The 21,146-nt window shown below is 38.1% G+C and overlaps 1 protein-coding gene across 2 annotated transcripts in view; it reads right to left on the bottom strand.

The window, feature by feature from the left end:
• Window positions 1-21,146, bottom strand: part of ca16b (carbonic anhydrase XVI b) — a 122,632-nt gene that overhangs the window by 85,298 nt on the left and 16,188 nt on the right. The window contains exon 2 of one of the 2 annotated variants that reach the window (XM_037534940.1): window positions 12,851-12,925. In XM_037534940.1, the coding sequence (XP_037390837.1) occupies window positions 12,851-12,925 (75 nt within the window). Of the gene's footprint in view, window positions 1-12,850; window positions 12,929-21,146 lie in introns of both variants that reach the window. The other variant, XM_037534939.1, reaches the window with a different exon arrangement.

Below are 21,146 nucleotides of genomic sequence, written 5' to 3' on the forward strand. Positions count from 1 at the left end.
ACTACTTTTTGAAACTTTAACAGCATTTACATATGAGTACAAACTCTTATATTTCAAAACATGTAACATAAAATAGAAAATGTGCCATGACTTTTAAGAAGATCAAAATATGTTATTTGGCCATGGGTGTCCTATACAATTTAGTAGCAGTGCTGAAAGACAAACCTTAATACATACAAAGTGCATTTATCAAATACATTTGGAAATGTATGTAAATGGCTAATTATTTTATCTTGGCGCAATATACTTTAGTGTTTGGAATAAATCTTGGAATGATATAATGTAAATGAAATGCACCTCACACATATATTTGCATGTATTTTTTTCTGTATGGGATGCCAAACATGTCTTGGCTGATGAACCATGTGTGCAGTAAGAAGAACATTTTGTAAAGCTGATTTTTCTGTGAATCATTCTTTTAAATGTAAAACAACCCACACAATCAAAAATACAAGCCGTAATCAACAGGACTGGTGGGTAGCTGTATTTAATATTTTTTTTTTTATGGTGTAATTATGCTGAAAGACAATTGCTTTTAGATGTCTCAAGAGCTTGAAACAATAGTCTACCCGATGATCTACTGTTGTTTTCATGTTCCTTACATTATTATACACAAAATTTCAACACAGTTGTCTATAAACAATGTTAGAGTAAATAAAGCAATTACAGATATAGATTTAAAGTCAAACAGAATTCAATCATTGACATCATCAAGAGAAAGCACTCTAGATCAAAATCCCTCCTACACTCAGGGAGCATATTTATGAATCTAAGGAGGAATACGCATCTATAGCCCCTTCTTTCGCCTTTCTAGCAAATGAATTTGCTCTCTGTCAAGGTTGCCACTTTGTTGTCCTACAATCACAGAATTACAGATTGAAGGGCCCACATTTCAGTTCCTCTTGTAACAACATAATGTATATAATTGCTTTCATATCATAATTTCTTTTTCTATGTCAACACAGCAGCTGCCCTTTACATTGTGTGTCTCATGATAAACAGACCAATAAAATAAAATTATATTAACTTACATTAAAGGTTAGGAATGTTTTCTTGCATTCCAGTGTAAATTTACCATTCTGGAGATACAGGACGACATTACATTCATAATAGAGCATTTCAATAAGCGTTATGATTAGCCCAGAGTTTAAGAGAGTTACCTCTCAAAATCTCTGAAATGACTTTTCAGGAGAAGGAAAATGTTCATAATGTTTCTTAAGTTCATATAATTCAATTTTTTGATAATTTCTGGTCCATTTATTATGAAGTTTACACACAATATAAAGGGCAGTTGGTGTTTTTTAAAAAAAGCAGTCATGAGGTCTTGATCTGACAGCAACAGTACATAGGACACAGTGTTTAGGTACCTTTTGTTCACCTCTTATCTCCTGAACAAGACGGACCCCTCTAGAGCTGTCTGTAGGTCCACCATCTCTTATGGTAAACAGAAATAGGCTAGATCTTCAGGGTACTATGATAAGACTATTTGCTAATGTTACAGTGCACACTGAATTGCAGCAGTGATGAATATTTGAAGCTATGACTTGGGCCTTAAAGACATTTTTGCTCTCTTAGAAAGCAATCCATATATATATATATATATATATATATATATATATATATATATATATATATATATATATATATATATATATATATATATATAAGAATGAAGCAACATGTGGCACAGATCCAACAGCAGGTATCAGTATCAGGCTGATGTCAAATGGAAAGAAGCATGAATCAGATCCAGTCCTGTGACAAATCTAGCCTGAAATAGCACTCACTCAAACTGTGTGATGTGATGTTGTTAGATGCATATTTCTTATTGTGGGGTAGTAGACTGTTTGAGTCAAGTCTGAGCATGACAACCTACTTTTAGAAGCCCATCTTAAGAAATTTCAACAATTTTTCAAAATTTCCACATAATTTAGCGATTGAAAAGTGAACATCATTTAGAACAGTTTGGTCTAAAATGGTTAACTGTAGAGAAACTTATAGATTCTGATTTCTTTACAATGGCAGTGACAGAAACCAGAGGTTGTCATGTCTACAGGGCAAATATTATACAAACAATAAGTCAACCTACAAGTTTTCTTTGGGTATTATTTTACCTTATAGTGACCTGCATGTACCTCTCCACTGTAAATGTATGTGAAAAAATTATACATTATAGACCAAAATTTGATCTCAAAACTAAACATTGTCTCAGACATCAAGCAGCATATTTGTAACCATTTTATGTAACAACATTTTGTAAGGTAGCTTTTAGAGGCATTCTTCAGATGTCTGGTTCCAATCACCACCACTGTGAATAATAAAATTCTTAGTAAGTTCTTCCTAGAATGGAGCACAGCAAACTACTCTTCATGACTTTTATTGTTCATGTTTACATATGAATCATGTAACTGCAGAAAAATTTGGAAAAATCAGTGGAATTCACCTTTAAGTGTGATTTCTTCAACTGAAAATAGAAAGTATTAAGATTTTAATGCTTAGTAGTTTTAAAAGAATAAACATATAACAGTAACATTCAAGGTTCAATATCGGCACCAGTATCGGAAAATGGTATCATGCCATCTCTAAATGAAACCAATGGACCTTCATGTTCAATAGGAGAGGTCTTTATTCACTTTGGGATGTAGTCTGAAAAATGTACCATATAGATCCGTGTTCCACAACCCAGCCCTCCATCAGCCTCATATCCGCTTCCTCCCAGACACAGAGATCTAATCTCATACACTGCTTCCAGACTGTGTTATGGGTGGGGTCGGAAAGTTTTACCAAGCACGCCCTCTCCTCACTGGAGCCCACATTTACAAAGCATGAAAGTGCTGCTTAAAAGCTTATGTAAAACCAACATCGACAGCAAGTGTTTGGCAAACTCCAACTGCTCATTTTTATCTTCCCATTAAGAATGCTAATGCTGGACCACAGACGCAAATCCCTTTTGAGAAAAATCACAGAAAACATCAAAAAGTTTCTGTTGGTTCTTATGGTGTCCAACAACCACTAATGGTGTTTAGTGTTTTCCTGAAGCCTGATGGGTTGATATCACAGTGTAAAGAATTCTAATGGTTTAACAGGTGCTCAGGGACTGATTCTAGATGCATTCCATGGTTTCCTTATGGGATGTAAAGGTGTCCTACAAGAAACTAGTGGTCTCCAATGGTTCCATTCCTGTTAGAAAGCCAAACCAACAGGTTTTAATCCTAATGGTTGCAATGGTCTTTTTCAGCAGTGATCTCCATTGAGAGCTTTTGGTTCTGAGCATTAAAGGCAAGTAAATGTTATGCAAAATATTTTGCACAACCATGTTTACGCTTTTTAATATTCTGGCAGCTTTGATGGAGTGCTGCTAAGTTCGACACACAGAGTGGGTGGAGAAGAGAGGAAATGGAGGAGCAGAAATGCATTTTGGTTGTCCCTAATGAGGCTCTAAATAACATCACACTCACACAAACATTAGCATGGCTCATATTTCAATATATATTTTCTCATTCCTCCCACTGAAAATCGTTCCAAAACTCACGTTGCACAACTCACACAGCAGCTCGCAATGGGGATTTGGAGCTTGCTGGATACCCAGACTACATCATTAAATATGTCTCATTCTATCTGACTAATCATTTACTTATTTATGGAAACAGACATTCTGTAAGGTGAGTAGTCAATATTAATGCTACCTTCATAGATCTTCATAAATAACCTCTTTAACTGTGCTAACAACTGTCCTTTTGAGGAACACACATCCATCATGAAGCCAAGAAACGTGAGAACAACTGCAGCCCAGCACCACCCTTCTGATGCACAACATCAATGGCCAATCCATAAGTGACTAATTCATTTGAATTCTTATTAAATCTGTTTTTCCAGGAAGGGAAGGCATTTTGTCACAAAGAGCACGAGGATGATGTAGGGTCCAGATTCCTCACACAAATTGGATCCTGTCTGAGTAATTCATCATTGCAAATTATGAGGGGCTCTCCCTGCATAACCAACCTGACTGGCCATCTTGACCAATCAATCAAAAGGTTGCCAAGGACACTGAGAAATTGGCCAATTTGGGAGAGCAATGCTGATCTGATCTAAATGCTGATTAGCCACCTTACCTGCAAGCTTACTTAGTAGCCAACACTGGTTGTTCTGTCAATACTGTGTGCTCACTCATACAAATGCCTACAGTTCCACAGAATTATGTGCAGAGTTAAGAAAAGCTGCACATTCTTCAGCAGAGTGGAAATCTAAGTAAAAAACAATCAAGCAAGCAAAAAAAGCATGTATGCTGAACATGTTAGCGTAAGCTACATAGCTAACATAGAAACAGGCATTACTCAGCACTGCCCTCTAAACATCTTAGCGCACCAAGTTACAATGTCTTATTCTAATTCAAACATCTCTTTGAATTTACTGCTTTCTTTTATGTACACTGATTTGCCTCAACCCACATTATCTCACCCACTGGTGAAATACAACAACTGTACAAACTCAATACAGTCAGCTTAAATAATTGCAATCATATCAAATAACTATGATCATGTCAAATAATTGTGATTAGGCGATCATGTAAAAAGTGTGACAGACCTAACCAAACAAAGCCTTCCTGGCTCACAAACGTGCTTCAATCAAGTAAAACCAACACAAAAGCCCCCCATCTTCAGGTACTTTGCCAGAGAGCAAAGTACGTTTTATGGTATTTTTGATCTGCAGTAGTGTGATACAAGTAAGCATGACCCAGAAATTACCCCAAGCAATGTTGCCTGCATATGCTTGTAAATGACAACAGAGCAGAGCTTCTGTAATAATGTCACACAGCAGCAACTGAGAGCTGTCAATTGACAATGTTCCCTTTTTAGCCCAAAGTGAATATTTGCCAAAGTACAGAGAGATGCAAAGAGAGAGAAAGAAAAAGAGCAACTGAGAAAATGAGAAACTGGTGGAATATGAGAGAAAATATATGTGTAATGATGCATAGCCATACTCCCTGGAGAACACCCTGCAGTGTGCAATATTATCTGTCCCTTATGAGAAATACCTCACATGCCTTTACGCACACACACTTTAAATAAACCACAATCCGATCTTAACTCCCTGGCTAACTTAATTGTCAGTTTATGACTTTATTCAGCAGCAGTTTTCAGACCTACTTATGCTAGTATATGGAATCTGTCTTCGCTTAAAGGGCCCACATTATGGAAAAACAAACTTTCCTTACTTTTATGATATAAACGTGTTAGATCATACATATTTTTAAGCTGTACAATTTGCCATTCATTCCTCAGTCCATACAGCACATATATGGAAAGATTTGGAAAACGGGCCATTTTGAATTCACTGTTTTTGTGATGTCACAAAAGCCAGCTCATTTATACACATCCGACCGTGCAGCCTACAGCCGTTTAGCCCTGCCCATTTACCTTGAAGTTATCAGGAGTGTTTTGACCCAGGACAGAAGTCATTTACATACAGTCATATGCAAAAGTTTGGGTGCTCTTAGTCAGGTTACATGTTTTGTTAATTTAATAAGTACAAATTTTATGCACATTTTAAGGCACAATTACTTTGTTTAAAGTTTATTTGCTGCGTGTTTGCAGAATTTAACATTTCAAAAAGTTATGGCACATTTAACATTTTAGCCTTTTCTGAATATGTTAAACTTGAGAATGAATAATAGAAACTGTGCACTAAAATATGCAGATGCTTAAGAAGCAAATCATGTGTTCATTTATTTTCACCTAGAAAACCAATAAATTGCAGTTTGACCAGGGGTGTTTAGATGTTTGCACAAGACCATATTAGGCACACTAACAAAAATAGGCTGGTTAATACTAGATAAAAAGATGTTGGAAAATAAATCAGGTTAAAATAAATTATGTGGAGATATTTGTGTAGAAAAAATACAAGAATGATGTAGCATATGGGCCCTTTAACTATATTTAAATCTCCTTTACATCATAACAATTAGCCGCTTACTGTTATACACACATATAAGCGGTGTCATATGTGTCATCTTCATTTAAAAACACAAGAAACAAGCTGCTTACAAAATATGGTTGATAGAAGCGTAGTTTAGATTAGATAGTGGATAGACCTCCAGCAGAGTCGAGGCCATCTCAATTTGCAGTTAAAATCAAAGCACAAATTAAAAGCCCAGAATGAATGGAAGACAGTGTGATAAAAAACGGAGGAGGATGTTGGGGAACATGGGGGGCCGGGGATGTGTGTGTGGGTGGGGAAAAGGTGAAAGAGAAAGCTGAGAAATAACAGGAATTTAGAGGATGGCCCTCCCTCCTGGGGATGTTATCAATCTCAGCCATGGCCTAAATACTCAAAGACAAGTACCTCACAGCCGCTGGAGTGTATTCTTAAAGCCCCCCACTGACATCCAGGCAAACACACACACCTTATCAGAACCACTAAATACACTGTAAATTTTACACGTACCTTGCACCTCAGAAAAATTTTAGAATAAGGAAAAAATAGATTTACCATTAATGTATGTTAATTAAGTTAAGTGATACTTTATTAATCCCACAAACAGGGAAATTCCACCTCCACATTTAACCCATCCGTGAAGTGAAACACCACATACACATTAGTGAATATACACACACTAAGGGGCAGTGAGCACACTTGCCCGGAGCGGTGGGCAGCCCTATCCACGGCGCCCGGGGAGCAATTGGGGGTTAGGTGTCTTGCTCAAGGACACCTCAGTCATGTGCTGTTGGCCCTGGGGATTGAACCAGCAACCTTCCGGTCACAGGGCCAGTTCCCTCACCTCCACCCACGACTGGAATGAGATTCATTCTAAGTCAATTTGGACAATTGACAATGTAAATGATAGCTGGTGTTTCCAAAAGGTGGAAAAAATGCAAAAAAAAGGTTTTCTTATAACAGACAAAATATATTGGAAACAACGCTGACTTTGCCAAAAGTAGCCGGTATCAGACAAGTACTGCTTCACCCTGCTACCATCTAAAATGCATCTAAAAGTAGCTACAAACATTATAAAAATGCCTGTTGTCCTTTACAATGTATGATAATTTTCCAAATCCAAATTTACTTTTTAGTTACATTAAAACAGCACTGAGCAAAAGTCAGAGACCATCTTTCATTTATTTGATTCTAAATCAAAACCGCCATTAAGTTATTCATTTTTTGTGAAACAAAGCACAAAACACATTTAATAGTAAATAAAAAAGAAGCCTCAACAACTGAATATATTTTTCTGCATTTAGTGAGCCCACCCTTTCCCTTCATTACAGCTTCTATTCCTGTCTGCTTTCAGTTGTTTTCAAACAAAAAAATATTTTTCCACACCTCTAAAGTTCAGTGTTGGAAGTTGGCTGCATTTTTGGCTTCTCACAATCCAAATAATCCCAAACACAATCACTCTGAGGTCTGAACTCTGGGGTGGTTATTGTTCTGAGATCACCAGCAGCTTCTTTGTTTCCTTAAGAAATGTTCTTCTTTTTTGTCCGTTTCCTTTTCTTGGTAACAGCTTCTGAACAGCAACATATCCTTTCAAACCCATAACACTAATTGCGTAAGGATAGACAGAAACACCTGTCGATGTTTTTCAGATTTGAAGCAAGAGCGGAGCTCATCTTTCTTAAAGATGAAAGCTTTAAATGCTGTTTATCTGATGGGGATAGTTTTGGTGATCTACCAGGTGATTTTTTTAATTTACTCTGTTTGACTTCCTGCTTCCTTATGCAAGTGGATTATCTAATGTCTGATTTCAGAAATATCTTCCAATAATGAATAAATAAATTATTGGCTGTTTTGACAGGACATTTAATAAATGTAGAGTGGCCTCTGACTCTGACATGCTTACTGTTATTCCTGTATGTTATTTTACTGTTTGGCCAAACTGGATGATGACTGTTTTTTGGCTGATTTTTATTAGCCTTTTTGAAACCAGAAGTTCACAATGTGTGGCCTAAATGAACACAAAACACATTCCCAGTACTTTCTATTAGCCATTTCCAGTACTACCACAACATGAATAACATTATTTGATCTTTAATTGGTAAAACTGGCATTTAAAATTCTTAAATGAATCAGCTGCCTGTTTAAATAACACAAATCTAATAAAGAGCAACATCAAATGTAAGAGACAATTGACTATTTAGCACAATGAGTCATGCACAATTATGCTATGACATTTTGGCACAGGTGTAGCAGCAGCATTCAAATATAGTGCCAGTGTACTTACCTCCTTCATGTTTACATTAAAAAAATGAACAGATATTGCACAAAACTGTCCGATTGCATGTTTGGAGCAAAAAACAAGATCAATTCTGATCTTGGCTGATCCCGACTGTGCATCCCTACTCACACACTTTCTGATCATTTGCATTTGAGAATGTGTGTGTGTGTGTGTGTATTTATAGCTCCCAGAGTTCTGCATCTGATCATTTCTATCTTGCCTTGTGTTCCCTTTGCTGTGCTGAGGCCAGAGGAATGGGTTTGGAGCACAAAGCATGAAGAGAGAGGAGCCCACATAATCCCTCTGGCACAGAAATGATTGCGTGAGCACGAAAGGTACAAGCACCTTCTGGCTTCTCTCAGAACACACACACACACACACACACACACACACACACACACACACACACACACACACAAACACACAAACACACAAACACACACACACACAACAGAAACACAAAGAGAGACTTGCCAATTAAGATGCTTCAAATGTCAGAGGATTTGAGAGATGCATTAAGGCCTTAACTAAGAGAATTATTGAACAGCTTCTGTAAAACTGTGCTGAGTAGAGTCTGTTCATTTTGTGTGCTCATATGGGCAAGGACATCTGTTATAGAGCAAAAGTACAGTAAGATGTAACCTGAATGTGCATAAGGGGGGGCTGTTAAACAGGTGCTATAAAAAGAGACATGAGAATATATGTACATATAAACAGCCGTTATCATTCATACACAGTAAAAATGATGTTAAATACAGATTGTTGTTCTGTTAGCTTCCTATTAGAAGTTCAGAGAACTCAAAAATTAAAAGCAGTCAGGTTTCTTACTTTTGTTAAAGGGCCCATGTCCTAAATTTTCCTTTTTTTTCCCTGAGGTCCACCTATGACTTTTGTGTGGTTTTATACATCTATAAATTAAAACTTCACATGATTATTATCCAACCTTTCTGCATTTACATCGGCTGCAGTGTGATGCTACAAAGCAGCCACTCATTTTCAATGAGAGCTGGTGTGAGCAATGTCAATGGAAAGTGGGCTGAGCTGGCAATGCAACAAAGTTGAGAAAAATGTAACATTACACAAATTAGGAGCGAAGCGATGTGGCAATTATCAACAGGAACTGAGTAGGGTGGTACGTGGTTTATCTTCTCGTCTGTGAAGCAGTATGCCTCTTTTTTGATTCCTAGTTATATGTTTCTACTAGAGATGGAGGAACTGTGTAGCAGTAGTGAGTGGTCTAGTTCAGTTCCCAGTCTAGCTCTGGTGGGAAGGTATTTGATTTGCGTTCAAACCGATTTTGCATATACTAAAGTATGACGTACTGTACTGGCATTTGCTTGGCATCAGTGAAACCGTGGCAACCAACGGTCAGCTGTAGCTTAGAAACATGATGAGTCACCAGCAATTTAGGCGAGAAGAGACAAAAAGTTGCCCGATTGCAGGGTAACCAAATAAAGTGTGGTAGATGAAAGTGTCTTTTGATTGCGTAAGTGGACTGTTATGGTTTTTTTATTTTAATTTCAACATCCACTTTCAAATATTTTTGTCTCATGTGACACTAAAGATGCTGGCTAGCCTATGCTGGCTAAGCACTTGGTGACATTGGCTCCCATGTTTTTATTAATGACATGATTATGCAATTTATCTGAACTTGCTGCCTGTCTGCTCTCTCCTCAAAATACCCATCAGTGACTAGCTGAAGGCAGCTCGAGCGACGCTGAGTGATTTTAGTGCCTGCTGTGTTCGCATTGACTCTAATAAAATAGGTAGTTTCTGTAACTGTGCTTTAAGGTTGATATGTGTAAATGATCCTTGCTGTGATTAGCTGCCATTTATTGTGCTTCATTGTCACGGTTGGCTCCTCCCAATACTCCATGTGCCCCTTTGTTGTGCTTCCATGTGCATTTGTTTTGGTTTTCTAGTCCTGCCCCCTTGTTTCATGAATCCACCCCTGATTGTCTCCACCTGTGTTTGCACGTGTCCCTCATTACCCTTATGTATTTAAGCCCTGTGTTTTCCACTGTCTGGTTAATGGTCTTTGCTTGAATCTCTGTCTGTGTTGTTTGGATGTTTAAGCCTGTGTTCATTTTGTCATGTCTGTCTCTCCTGCTCTCTGTATTGGCTATTTGAACCTGGACCGTTTAGACTATTAGCCTGGATTTGCCCATAATAAATCTTGCTAATTTCCGCATATACGTTCAGTTTGGGCCGGAACTCTCCTTATAAGTTCAAAGTGAGTGGGTGGGGCTAAAGTGGCTAATTCCACAGGTATATTTAAATGTGTTGTTTTTAGTGACATCATATTAACAGTGAATTCAGAACAGGCTTGTTTCCAGATATGGACTGTATATATTGAGAGTATGTTTTGAAACTTAAGAAATGTTTGCATATTACATCACACTCTTTTATTTAAAAAGGTGAAGAAAATTCAGTTTTCCATCATATCAAAACAGGGTAATCTGTTTTAAATCTGCCCATGTATATGTTTCAACGCTCACAACCTTCTGCAATAATTTGAAATATCATAGCCAATGTTAACTATTTTTTATGCATCTGACATCTTGAATATACAGTAGCTAATTTTATGTTTTAGCCTGGAAAAAAGTGAAAAAATAGTTTTCTCACAACAATCTAAAAGAACTTTGAACATTTCAAGGCCAATTATCTCTAAACTATGCTTTTCTCAGACACAACCTTAGAATCCTAGAGTCTCTTAGGATTGCTTAGAACTCATTACATGGAGGCAGCTATAGGAAAACACTTAACTGGGAAGAAGAAGAAAAAGAAAAAAAAACTATACACTGTGACATAGATCACCACATTGTTATAAATGACATTTCAGAAGTGGCTTATTGCCTTTCTAAAGTTAGCAGACTTGGGGAGGAATCCTCTTGGGACTTTTCTACATGGTAAACACACTTATGAGACTGCCATGGAGCGCAAAGGCAAGGAAGTATGGCACTTAAAGACTGTTTGCTGCTGGAAGACTGCGGGGATTGTGGGCAAAAGCGTTCGCTGTTTGTTGGAAGTCCCTCGGAGGGACAACAGCAGTCAATACCCCAGCAAAAGAGCAAATCCAGCACTGTCATCGGCAATAAAAAGAGCCATCCAGCTGTACACACACACAAGAGAGCACATAGAAGCATGAAAAGTAGCTCTGGGATTGAGGCAGGCTTTACCAGGGGAATGTTAGTGAGCCTTGGAGGGATATGTATTCCTGATTATTGCCTGATTGATTCTGGTTGCCCAATACTAATCCATTTTTATAGTTCTCTAAAGGCCTGAGTTGGGAAATATCTTGGACTTGTCTACATCAGGTCCTTTCATAAATTGAAATACAACCAGGAATACAACCAGCTTGGGATTCTTAACATACAAATGCTTTTAAGAGATGCATTTAATTGCTTTTCACAGGTTTCTCAGTTCAACTATGTATTTTTTTCAGTAATGGTGATGGAATACATCTAAATGGTGAAGTGCATATACAAAACATTGATGCAAACTGGATTTTCATCTTTGTAGGTGAGCAAGCAAGTCAAAACTTGCTTTAATTGCATTTAAAAGCTACCCTTGTATAGTGGCAGTTGTCTGTGATTTCTTTTGATATGAAGAAAGCTGCAGTTGTGCTATCTGTTTCACCCCAGTGTGCCTGTTTAAGTGGAAAGGTGCGGACTGTTCCACACCTTTCAAAGCAGGTGGTTCTTCCCTCTCCCCTTTTCCCTATTTGCTTACTAGCAGCTCAACACACAGCCACAACGTTCCACAAACAGAGAGCCAGCCATGTCCTAGTTAATCTGATAACAGTTACCTGGAAAAAATATTGTGTTTGATTACATTAATTACAAATATCCAAGTCAATTTTCATCCCACCAGCTGAATGACCACTAGAGGGCCTGCAGAAAGAGGCTACAACAGATTAAAATCTGATCATGCACACAACTTCAGGTGTTTATCTGAGGCACAGTTCAGCCAGATGTCATTCAAGTGTAAATACATCCATCTTTTCAAACTGCATTTGGCAACCAAAACCCCTCTTAATACATTATGTCATTGCACATGTGATACATGTGCACAATGACTATACATTGACTGTCAAAGTTGGTTCCTCCTTTTAACCTAAGGAAAGAAATGATAATTATTTTTTAATGTGGCAACCACCTCATACACTAAAGAGAAGAAACCAGAAACAAGAAACAACACTTACTGTATTAAATCGGTATTCGCTGCCGAGCAGACAAATCACATGAAAAGACCAGGCATAAATAGGGTCTAGATTTATTAGCTCGTGTTGAAAGTACTTAGCACATCTACACTAAAGGTCTAATCATAATTTTGGCTCATGTTTGCAGCTTTCAAACCTAATAGATAAAGACATCTCGAACGATACACTGAAGGTACCTAGTTCAGATACAAAGAAGAAGAAACAATGGCTAGTAGAAATAAAAAGCCTAATGACTAATCACATCTAAAGACAGGAAATTGCTTTTTCAGAGAGAAAGAGGGGATAAAAAGCATAAGTGCACTTGATCAGACAAAAAGAGAGAAAGAGAGCACTGAAAAGGGAAGCAAGCAATTGGTGTAACATTGCCCTTCTAGAAAAGAAAGCTTTCATGATAGATGGAAGAGAAGACAACTCACCTGAATACGCCCAATACGGCTCCCCAGCTGCCCTCCTCTCTCTCTGATGATGCTGCTTCAGTCCTGTGGGTGCAGCTGCTACAAAGAAAAACACAGACAGAAGGTGGTTTAGAGAGCTAGCTGGACTCCAAGAAAAAGCTTAAACTATTCCTTATTGCCTGAGACACGCCAATTCGGACGTATTTGTGAGTGTTAACAAATTTGTACAGTATTCCCTCTAACGTTTGTTTGTGGCTTATTACTGCAACCCTCCATGATTGCACAGTTGCTGAGCCTTCAGCATTTAAACACGGCTGATTACAATATATAACATTCATATAATTGTAATAAGTACCTTTCATAATTTTATTATTTGCAATTACACTTATTCCCCATTCCCTACAATTAAGCATATGCTTGATCAGTACTTGCTCACTTAAGGGTATTACCTGCTCCTTGTAATTAGCTGAAACTCTTGTCAATTAGACATTTAGACCAAAATGCTTGGCTGAGAGCAGAGGACCATCTTTATTTGGCCCAGTACCACTGCTGGAATAAGCAGTGCAGTAAGTACCAGCAGTGCGGGAAAGGCAATTGCAGTGGGGCCTGTCTTGTAAGGGTGGGGAGTAGCAACTGAACCCCATAAGGTATTTATTAGATCCCTTAGATCATTACTTATGCAATCTTATACCACTAACTAAAAAATACCTATGACAACAATATATACTTCAACAATTAGCCTCCACTTTGGTTGAAACACAGCAAGAATAAGTAATGAAGCAAATTACATTGTCACTTTATTATTATTATTATTCACATTTTTGGGTGCAGGGTGACCTACCCAAGGAATAGCTACATAACATTCAGTTTTCAGTTGAACAATTTAAAGTTGACACAAAAACATGGCTATTAAATAATCTGCTCTTCTTCATTAATCATGTGATTTCTCAACTCTGTTGTTATATTTATTTAAACAATATCTAACAAAGCCTAAAATAAAAAAAAATTGGTAATTGGTCAGTCATATTTTTTTACTCTGATGAGACAATGCGGTAACAGTACTGCATACACAGTAGTAGTAACAGTACTGCATACATAGTGACAGTAACAGTACTGCATATGCAGTAACAGTAACAATATCAGTTGCAGTATTACATGTGCAGTAACAGTACTAAATGTGCAGTAACAGTACTACATGTGCAGTAATAATAACAATATCAGTAACAGTACTACATATGCAGTAACAGTAACAGTACTGCATGCAGTAATAGTAACAGTACTACATATGCAGTGACAGTAACAGTACTGTATATGCAGTAACTCCTCTGGCAGCAGATTTAAATGAGTTTAAGCGGCCAAATTCTCAGTATGGGTTTTGCCAGGGTTAAAATACTATGTTTCTATGCAAGACAATGTTGTTGTAGGTAAACTAACTAAGGCAAGTTGGAAACAACAATGACAAATTTGCCACCAACGCTTATTCAAACACTAAAATGAAATCTCCATTTGATCTGTCCTAACAGTGTGAACTTTCACACGCATACAAAGTAAATAGGATTTAAAATGAAGTGTAGGCATTTCATACAGTTGTACTCTACAATTTCTCAGCAGGGTGAATGATTTTTTTCCAACGTTCTAAAACAAATCCAATCTGCCAACAGCTGCTACAAAAGAATTGATTTTTGGGCGGAGCTTAGATAGATCAATCATGCAGAAACTGCCTTGGAAAAGAGACAGTGTTCCAAGACTCAGCGCAGCATTACACAAACAAGTGTGCAAGAGAAAGAGTAGCAGAGGAAAGAGGGAAGCTAAAGAAGAGGGGAGAGAGATGGAGGGCCAACAGAGGAGGAAGAAAGAAGAACTAATTCAAACTAGTGAAGTGTGCCCACCTCTCTGTGTGCATCAGAGAGTTCCATGCTGGGCACTGCAGGATCAGTTCTCTCCTCTGGTCATATTAATATTTAAACAGCAACCCACTCTTCTCTAAAACTACACTTTAAAACATGTGTGGCATAATCTGGCCTGTGTCTCTCTTCCCAACAGCTCCGTAATTGTCCTGTTTATCTAGCTCAGTGTGTTTCAAAGCCCTTCCACACCTGTGGGAGACCCCCTGTGTGTATGAAAGACATCTTCAAAATCTGGAGGAGACTTAACATGCTTGTGTACGCACTGCTTTGTAGTCACTTAAAGCGCTTCTGTTTCTGCTACAGAGTGACACAGACACGTCTGAGAGACTCTACAGAACAATAGCTGATAACTAGGTAACTTCTTGGGGGGAAGGAGTAAATGCATCGTAAGCATAGATTGAATCTTTCGATTCTACTGCATCAATTTCATTAATAATCAGTTATAACAATATTAAATTGTACATGTATTACAATTATAATAATATAATTTATTATTTATGTTAATATTCAATATTTAAACATACAAAGCTTGGTGTACTGTTTGTACATGTTTCACTTCTGTTTAAATCATTCCTCAACAAAGACACAATATCAGTCAACATTCTAACGTTAGAGAACACCTATGTAGATGTCAGCCTGCCAGTTTACCTGTGAGACATACAACTTATTAGCATGTTGTGAAAGGCTTCACAGCCAGAATGATCAAAATACTTCAAGAAACTGCAGAATACAGTGGAGAATTCAAAGGATAGTTTGCTGGTTGCTTAATGCAGCACAGCAGTAAAAGTAATGAGAAATCACACTTTTGGGGGCTGAGATGAAACACCGTAAGGCTGAGGCATCCCTAAATAGGGTCTAGAGACCCTAAAAAGGGTCATTTCAGCCCTGCTGAAATGATTAACATATATGAAGTCTGTTATATTTCAGATATATAACACAATATATAGTGGCTGGTATAGTTACTGACCCTACTGACTTCCAAGTGAGAAAGTGGGGTTTGGTTCCCTACCCAATCAAGTGCACCACTCCAAATAAATAAGAGTCATTGGGCAAGATGCCTGAAGACTTATTCACACAGAGTCAGATTTTTCAGATAAAGGAAAACACACATCAAGTTTTGAAAACTAACTTGTACATGTTAACGCCACCTTCCACGTGGTACAAAACATAGTGCCAACAAAAGTTTTAATCTGAGCCAGCTCAATTTTCTACGTTGTGTGGATGCATTACAATCAGAGTTCTGTTGATAGTCTTGCAGTCCAGACAAATGAAAGTTGAACAAAAACTTATAAGCAACAAGACTATAAAAATGTGAAGGTTAAAGTAAAAATGTGGAGCAGCACAGCTGAAAGACTGGGAAATAATGGCGAGTACCTTATATACTGACTGTTTATAGCCGTTTCTGTTTATCTCTGCATATCCTTGTCTTTTCATGCCTGGTCTCTTTTGTAGAATGTTTGTCCCCAGTGTGTGCTCCCTTCAGCAGTGGTTCTTATAAGAAAAATTATACATTCCTTGTGGCTACTACTCAAGAAATCCATTTTACTTTCTCCTCCATCTTCTTCCCGAGCTCCCAGACTGTCAGAAAACAAAAACTTCAGATTTGGTGTATTTGAGCTACTCTGTATATTCTCCAGCATGATTAAAGAAAAACATCCTATGTTGCTCTGGATAAGAGTGTCTGCCAAATGTGTAAATGTAAAAGGGTAAATCGCTTTTCAACCAGTCAGAATGTCTGTTCAGAAGTGCGTTAAAATGAAAGGTAAGACTTTATTTCGAGAGTAGCTGATTAATAAACTGTTAACAGAGTAACACATCAGTGAAGTAACATATATAGCAGTAAAACAGCATCTGAATATATTGAGGTAAATATCTTGAAGGTGTACTGTTTATACATTACTTACATTAAGTAGATGTATTGTTGACATGTTCTATGAAGCAGACTACTTTCTTTAAGCAAAACCTAACCCTACCCAACCTTACCCAAAACCTAACCCTAACCCTGCTCCTAATCCTATCCCTTACATTAATCTCAACCCAAAACCTAATCCTTACCTCCATCCTGGTCCTAATCCTATCCCTCACTCAGGCTCTAAATCTAACCATAACCTTAACCTCAATCCAAAACCTAATCCTAAACCCCATCTTGGTCCTAATCCTATCCCTCACTCTGGTCCTAATCCTAATCCTAACCCTAACTTTAACCAAAACCTAATCCAGTTAAACTCCAGTTACTGAATGGTGTCAACAGCATGTCTATAACAGCTTGTTGAGGGTGTTGAGATGGTCTGTATTAGACCTGTTACATGTTCAGTGACCTTTCAGGTTCACATCTACAGATATGAACTCAGACACCAAAAAAAAGTGAAAAACAACTGAATTCAGCAGAATATAAACAAATTTTATTTACACAGTTAATTAAAAGTAAAAAATTCATTAAAAGATAATGTACTGAATGCATTCACTTCTGCTACATCATTAATATGTCACTGATATGTTGCTCAGAGTCTGTTGAGTGTTTACGTCATTTAAAAAGCACCCAACAAAATAGTGTCACCAAACAAAAATATCAAACTGTGGTATAATTTGAGATTTCATGATTAATTTAACAGTTTCTGGATGAATCATAATCAAATCCTTGTGGGATCAGAGATCTCCACCTCTACTTCTAAATGAATCATCTTACAAACAAATGATCTCTGAATGAGAATGAACCTCTATAAAGCAGCCAGCCATTTATGAGCTTGTGACTGCATAATGTTGGTGGCCATATCATCACTGCTCCTGCGCGACAGCTACCTCCCCTTGAGATGAACTTGGATCTTCTTCTCTGAGCCAGAAGGGGATTCCTGTATTTATATCTCACTTCAAAGGACCCTCCTCCACCTTACCAGTGACTCATTCTCTGGGGAAGATGCTCCGTTCGCACAAACACATTTTGCTACCCTCTGCTCTGTTCTTACCCCGGCTTGCATCATTACATTGGAGATTAATTAGAAGCTGAGCTAAGTCAATTCTCTCTCTCCCAGCAATTAAGAACGCCCTTATTGGTTAGCCAGCAATTAGGCACACTCTTATTGGCTAGCGAGCCATCCTGCTTTGTCTACTGTTTAATCCCCTGACGGACAGCGAGGCGGATCACACGGGCAACTGGACTGGAACGGTAAACAATTACTTATTCCTATTAACGCTTTCATAAACTATTCAGAGGGCTATGCATACTGAAAGGCGTGTGCTTATCGTTTTCCTCGTGACTTATTATGGAGGGTAAACTGCCTGGTTTGACCTCAAATGGAAGAGAAGCTAAATAATGTTCTGCTGATGGTGCTGAGGCTGTTTGAAGTGCTCCTCATCCCCCGGGCCTTACAGCAGCAGCTACAATCAGCAGCACTCTACAAGCATGCGTGTGTGTATGTGTGCATGGGTTGTGGGTTATAGTGTGACAGAAGGGGTGGGAGCATACAACGGCAAGCGAGGAAGATGCACAATGGTATATGCCGGGCTTTGAAACTGGATTGACAGCAGCAAGGTGCTGCTATACTGTGCAAACCTTACCTATGTCAGTCTCACCCAGCTGGACGCAAGATTAAAGGAGCCCCGCTGTCACTGACATCACAGCCGCCATCATGATGGGTTTCGATCCAGGTACAAAGGCAGCATACCTCCATGTGTCTAAAACCACCTGTACAAAGCTCTGACACTTTACTCCTTACAGATACAAGCTGTCTTAAATCCATGGAACAGAATTCCACAGGGTGTAAGTGCCATTTAGTCACAGTGTAAGACTCTAAGCTGACAAAAGGCTCACAGAACAATGAGTTTAGACTAGTTTGACCCAGAAGTGTAAGTCTCCCTTAATCCCATAATGATTCTATTTGATTATGATTCTTTAAGAAATGATTCAGGACACTGATATCTCAAATTTCACCATGATTATTTTTAATTATGATGTTTCAAGAAATGATTCAGTGCATCATCATAACATTTTCACCATGAATCAGTTTGATTATGATACTTTATTCAGTGATTCAGTACATCACGATTACTAAAATTTCACATTTTTTTTCCAGTTCAATTATGGTTTGTTATGAAATGATCAGTACTACTGACAATATCTCAAATTTCAAATAATTAATTTTCATCATGGCGTTTTAGAGAAAGAGTCACTAAATCAGTGTGATTCAGTTAGGACATGATTGTTTGGGAAATGATTCAGTGCATAATGCTATCTGAAATTTCAGTTAGATTAAGATTTGTGGCTAAATGATTCAATGCATAATGATATCTAAATTTACACCATGATTCAGTTTGATTATGATTCTTAATTAAATGATTCAATACATGACAATATCTCAAAATTCACCATGATTCATTCTGGTAATGAATTTTTAGAAAAAGATTCAGTACACCATGACATCTCCGATTTCACCGTGATTCAGTAAGATTATTTATTGTTTACGAAATGTTTCAGTGCATTGTGACATCTCAAATTTCACAGCCACACAGTTAGATTATGATTCTTTAGGAAATGATTCAATGCATCATGATATCTCAGATTTCTTCATGATTTAATTTGAATATGAGTCTTTAGCAACAACTCGGTACATAATGAAATTTTAGGTATCCACCACAATTAGATTCGATTTGATTATTTTGTTTCAGAAATATTTTTCAAAATACACTGAATACACAAATGAAATTGGAGGGTTACTACTTACACTGCAATGAAGTATTGACATTTAATATCTGAATGACACGGATTACACCAATACATCCATCCATTTTCTAAGCCGCTTCTCCGTTAGGGTCGCGGAAGGATTACATTCTCCACACAATTATTTTCAAGAGGAGCCAAATTTCACTTAAACAAAACAGCGTGAGAATGAGCACATATTCTATTGAATGTTGCTGAAATGTTTATAACTGATTCTAACATTACAAAAGCAATGCAGTTGAATCATCACCTTCAGATTCAGGTGCATTTGTACACCCCCAGATTAACCACCCCACTGTAGAGGACAGACCTGATGTACATATTCCCCTTGTGTTTCTGCAATTAGCAACTCATGCATATTTCCATTAATCACAATGCCCTCATCAGAGTAAGCCCACTCAGCACAGGTCTTAAACCACTCTGGCTCTGGATGTAGGAGACCAGTGTTGCTCGGCTTGGACAGCCAAACACATAAACAAGCTCCGGTCTCTAAAGGAAGTCTGAAAATAGGCTTCACTCTAAAGCGGGAACTCTCAGACTTAATTATGCATGAACAGGCACTATGATCTCATTGGACAAATAAACATGCTTAACGGAGAGGCTTAAAGATGATAATAATCTCTGGTCATGCTCGTCCTCTACAATGTACATTCACATGAATGCACATGGACAAGCACAAAGGGGCATGTGCTTATGTGGGTGTGTTGGTGCTACAGGTAAGTGTCTCTCTCACTGTCTCTCTTGTGTGAGCAAGCCACCTTTCAAAAAAAGCTATTTTTCTCTCTTTTTCCATGTTTATCAAAAGCTCTAAATCTTCTGAACAAACAGGCAGGAGAATGGCATGGAAGACATTTGCACTGCACTCCAGAGTGAGCTCTCAAAGGCCGAGGGCAGCACACACAGACTCTCGAGCCGAAAAGGTCACAGAGACCATGGCTACAGTATTCAAGACTGTTCCTGCCTATCATCAATACCCAACATGGATTATTTGGGAGCCATGCTGTGCATACAGGCTTCAACCTTGGGACTAAGCCACTGGGTCAGTGGCTCAGGCGAGGTGTTGACAATCCTTTAACAAACCATCTGACATCCGAATTACTTTTCTCTGTGCGTGTCAACAATGGGGGAGTAATCTGCTTTAGTTACAGTGGCTTTGCACAGCAGTGAAAGGGAGAGTGTCACGGTGCACTTATATTTAGCTGGCCTTCTGCTCCCCTCGCTGGCTGTTTAATCTCTTTTTGTGGTCAGTGTTTACATCTGTGAGATGACCTGGAGGGACATTTTCCCAAACAAAAGCACTGGGTTAAAGAGAGGAACCGATGAAGTCGTGTTTGTGTAAAAAGCTGCTTAAAATAGGACGGTTTAAGAAGCGACCCGTCTCCATTAGTGTCTTCTCCAAGTGGATAAACAGCAGAGGCTGCATTTTCTCTGACTGTGCTGCGTGTGCTGCGGCTGTTTTTACTGTTTTTGTATTTTTACCCAGTCTATAAGAGAATCTGCCTACGGAGAGGAGCATATGGCGCTCAAAATGGAAGCAATAAATATAGGGAAGGCAGAGTAACACCGGCTGGCAGAGCACAGGGACATTATGAGAAAAAACAAAAAGAAAAACGAGGGATAGCAGCTATTGCCTCATTGTGAGTAGCAGGCTTGTGCTTTTTTGCCCATTAGCATTTGATGAACAACATTTGTGTAG

The sequence above is a fragment of the Pygocentrus nattereri genome, chromosome 26 (assembly GCF_015220715.1).
Source record: "Pygocentrus nattereri isolate fPygNat1 chromosome 26, fPygNat1.pri, whole genome shotgun sequence".
NCBI lineage: Eukaryota > Metazoa > Chordata > Actinopteri > Characiformes > Serrasalmidae > Pygocentrus > Pygocentrus nattereri.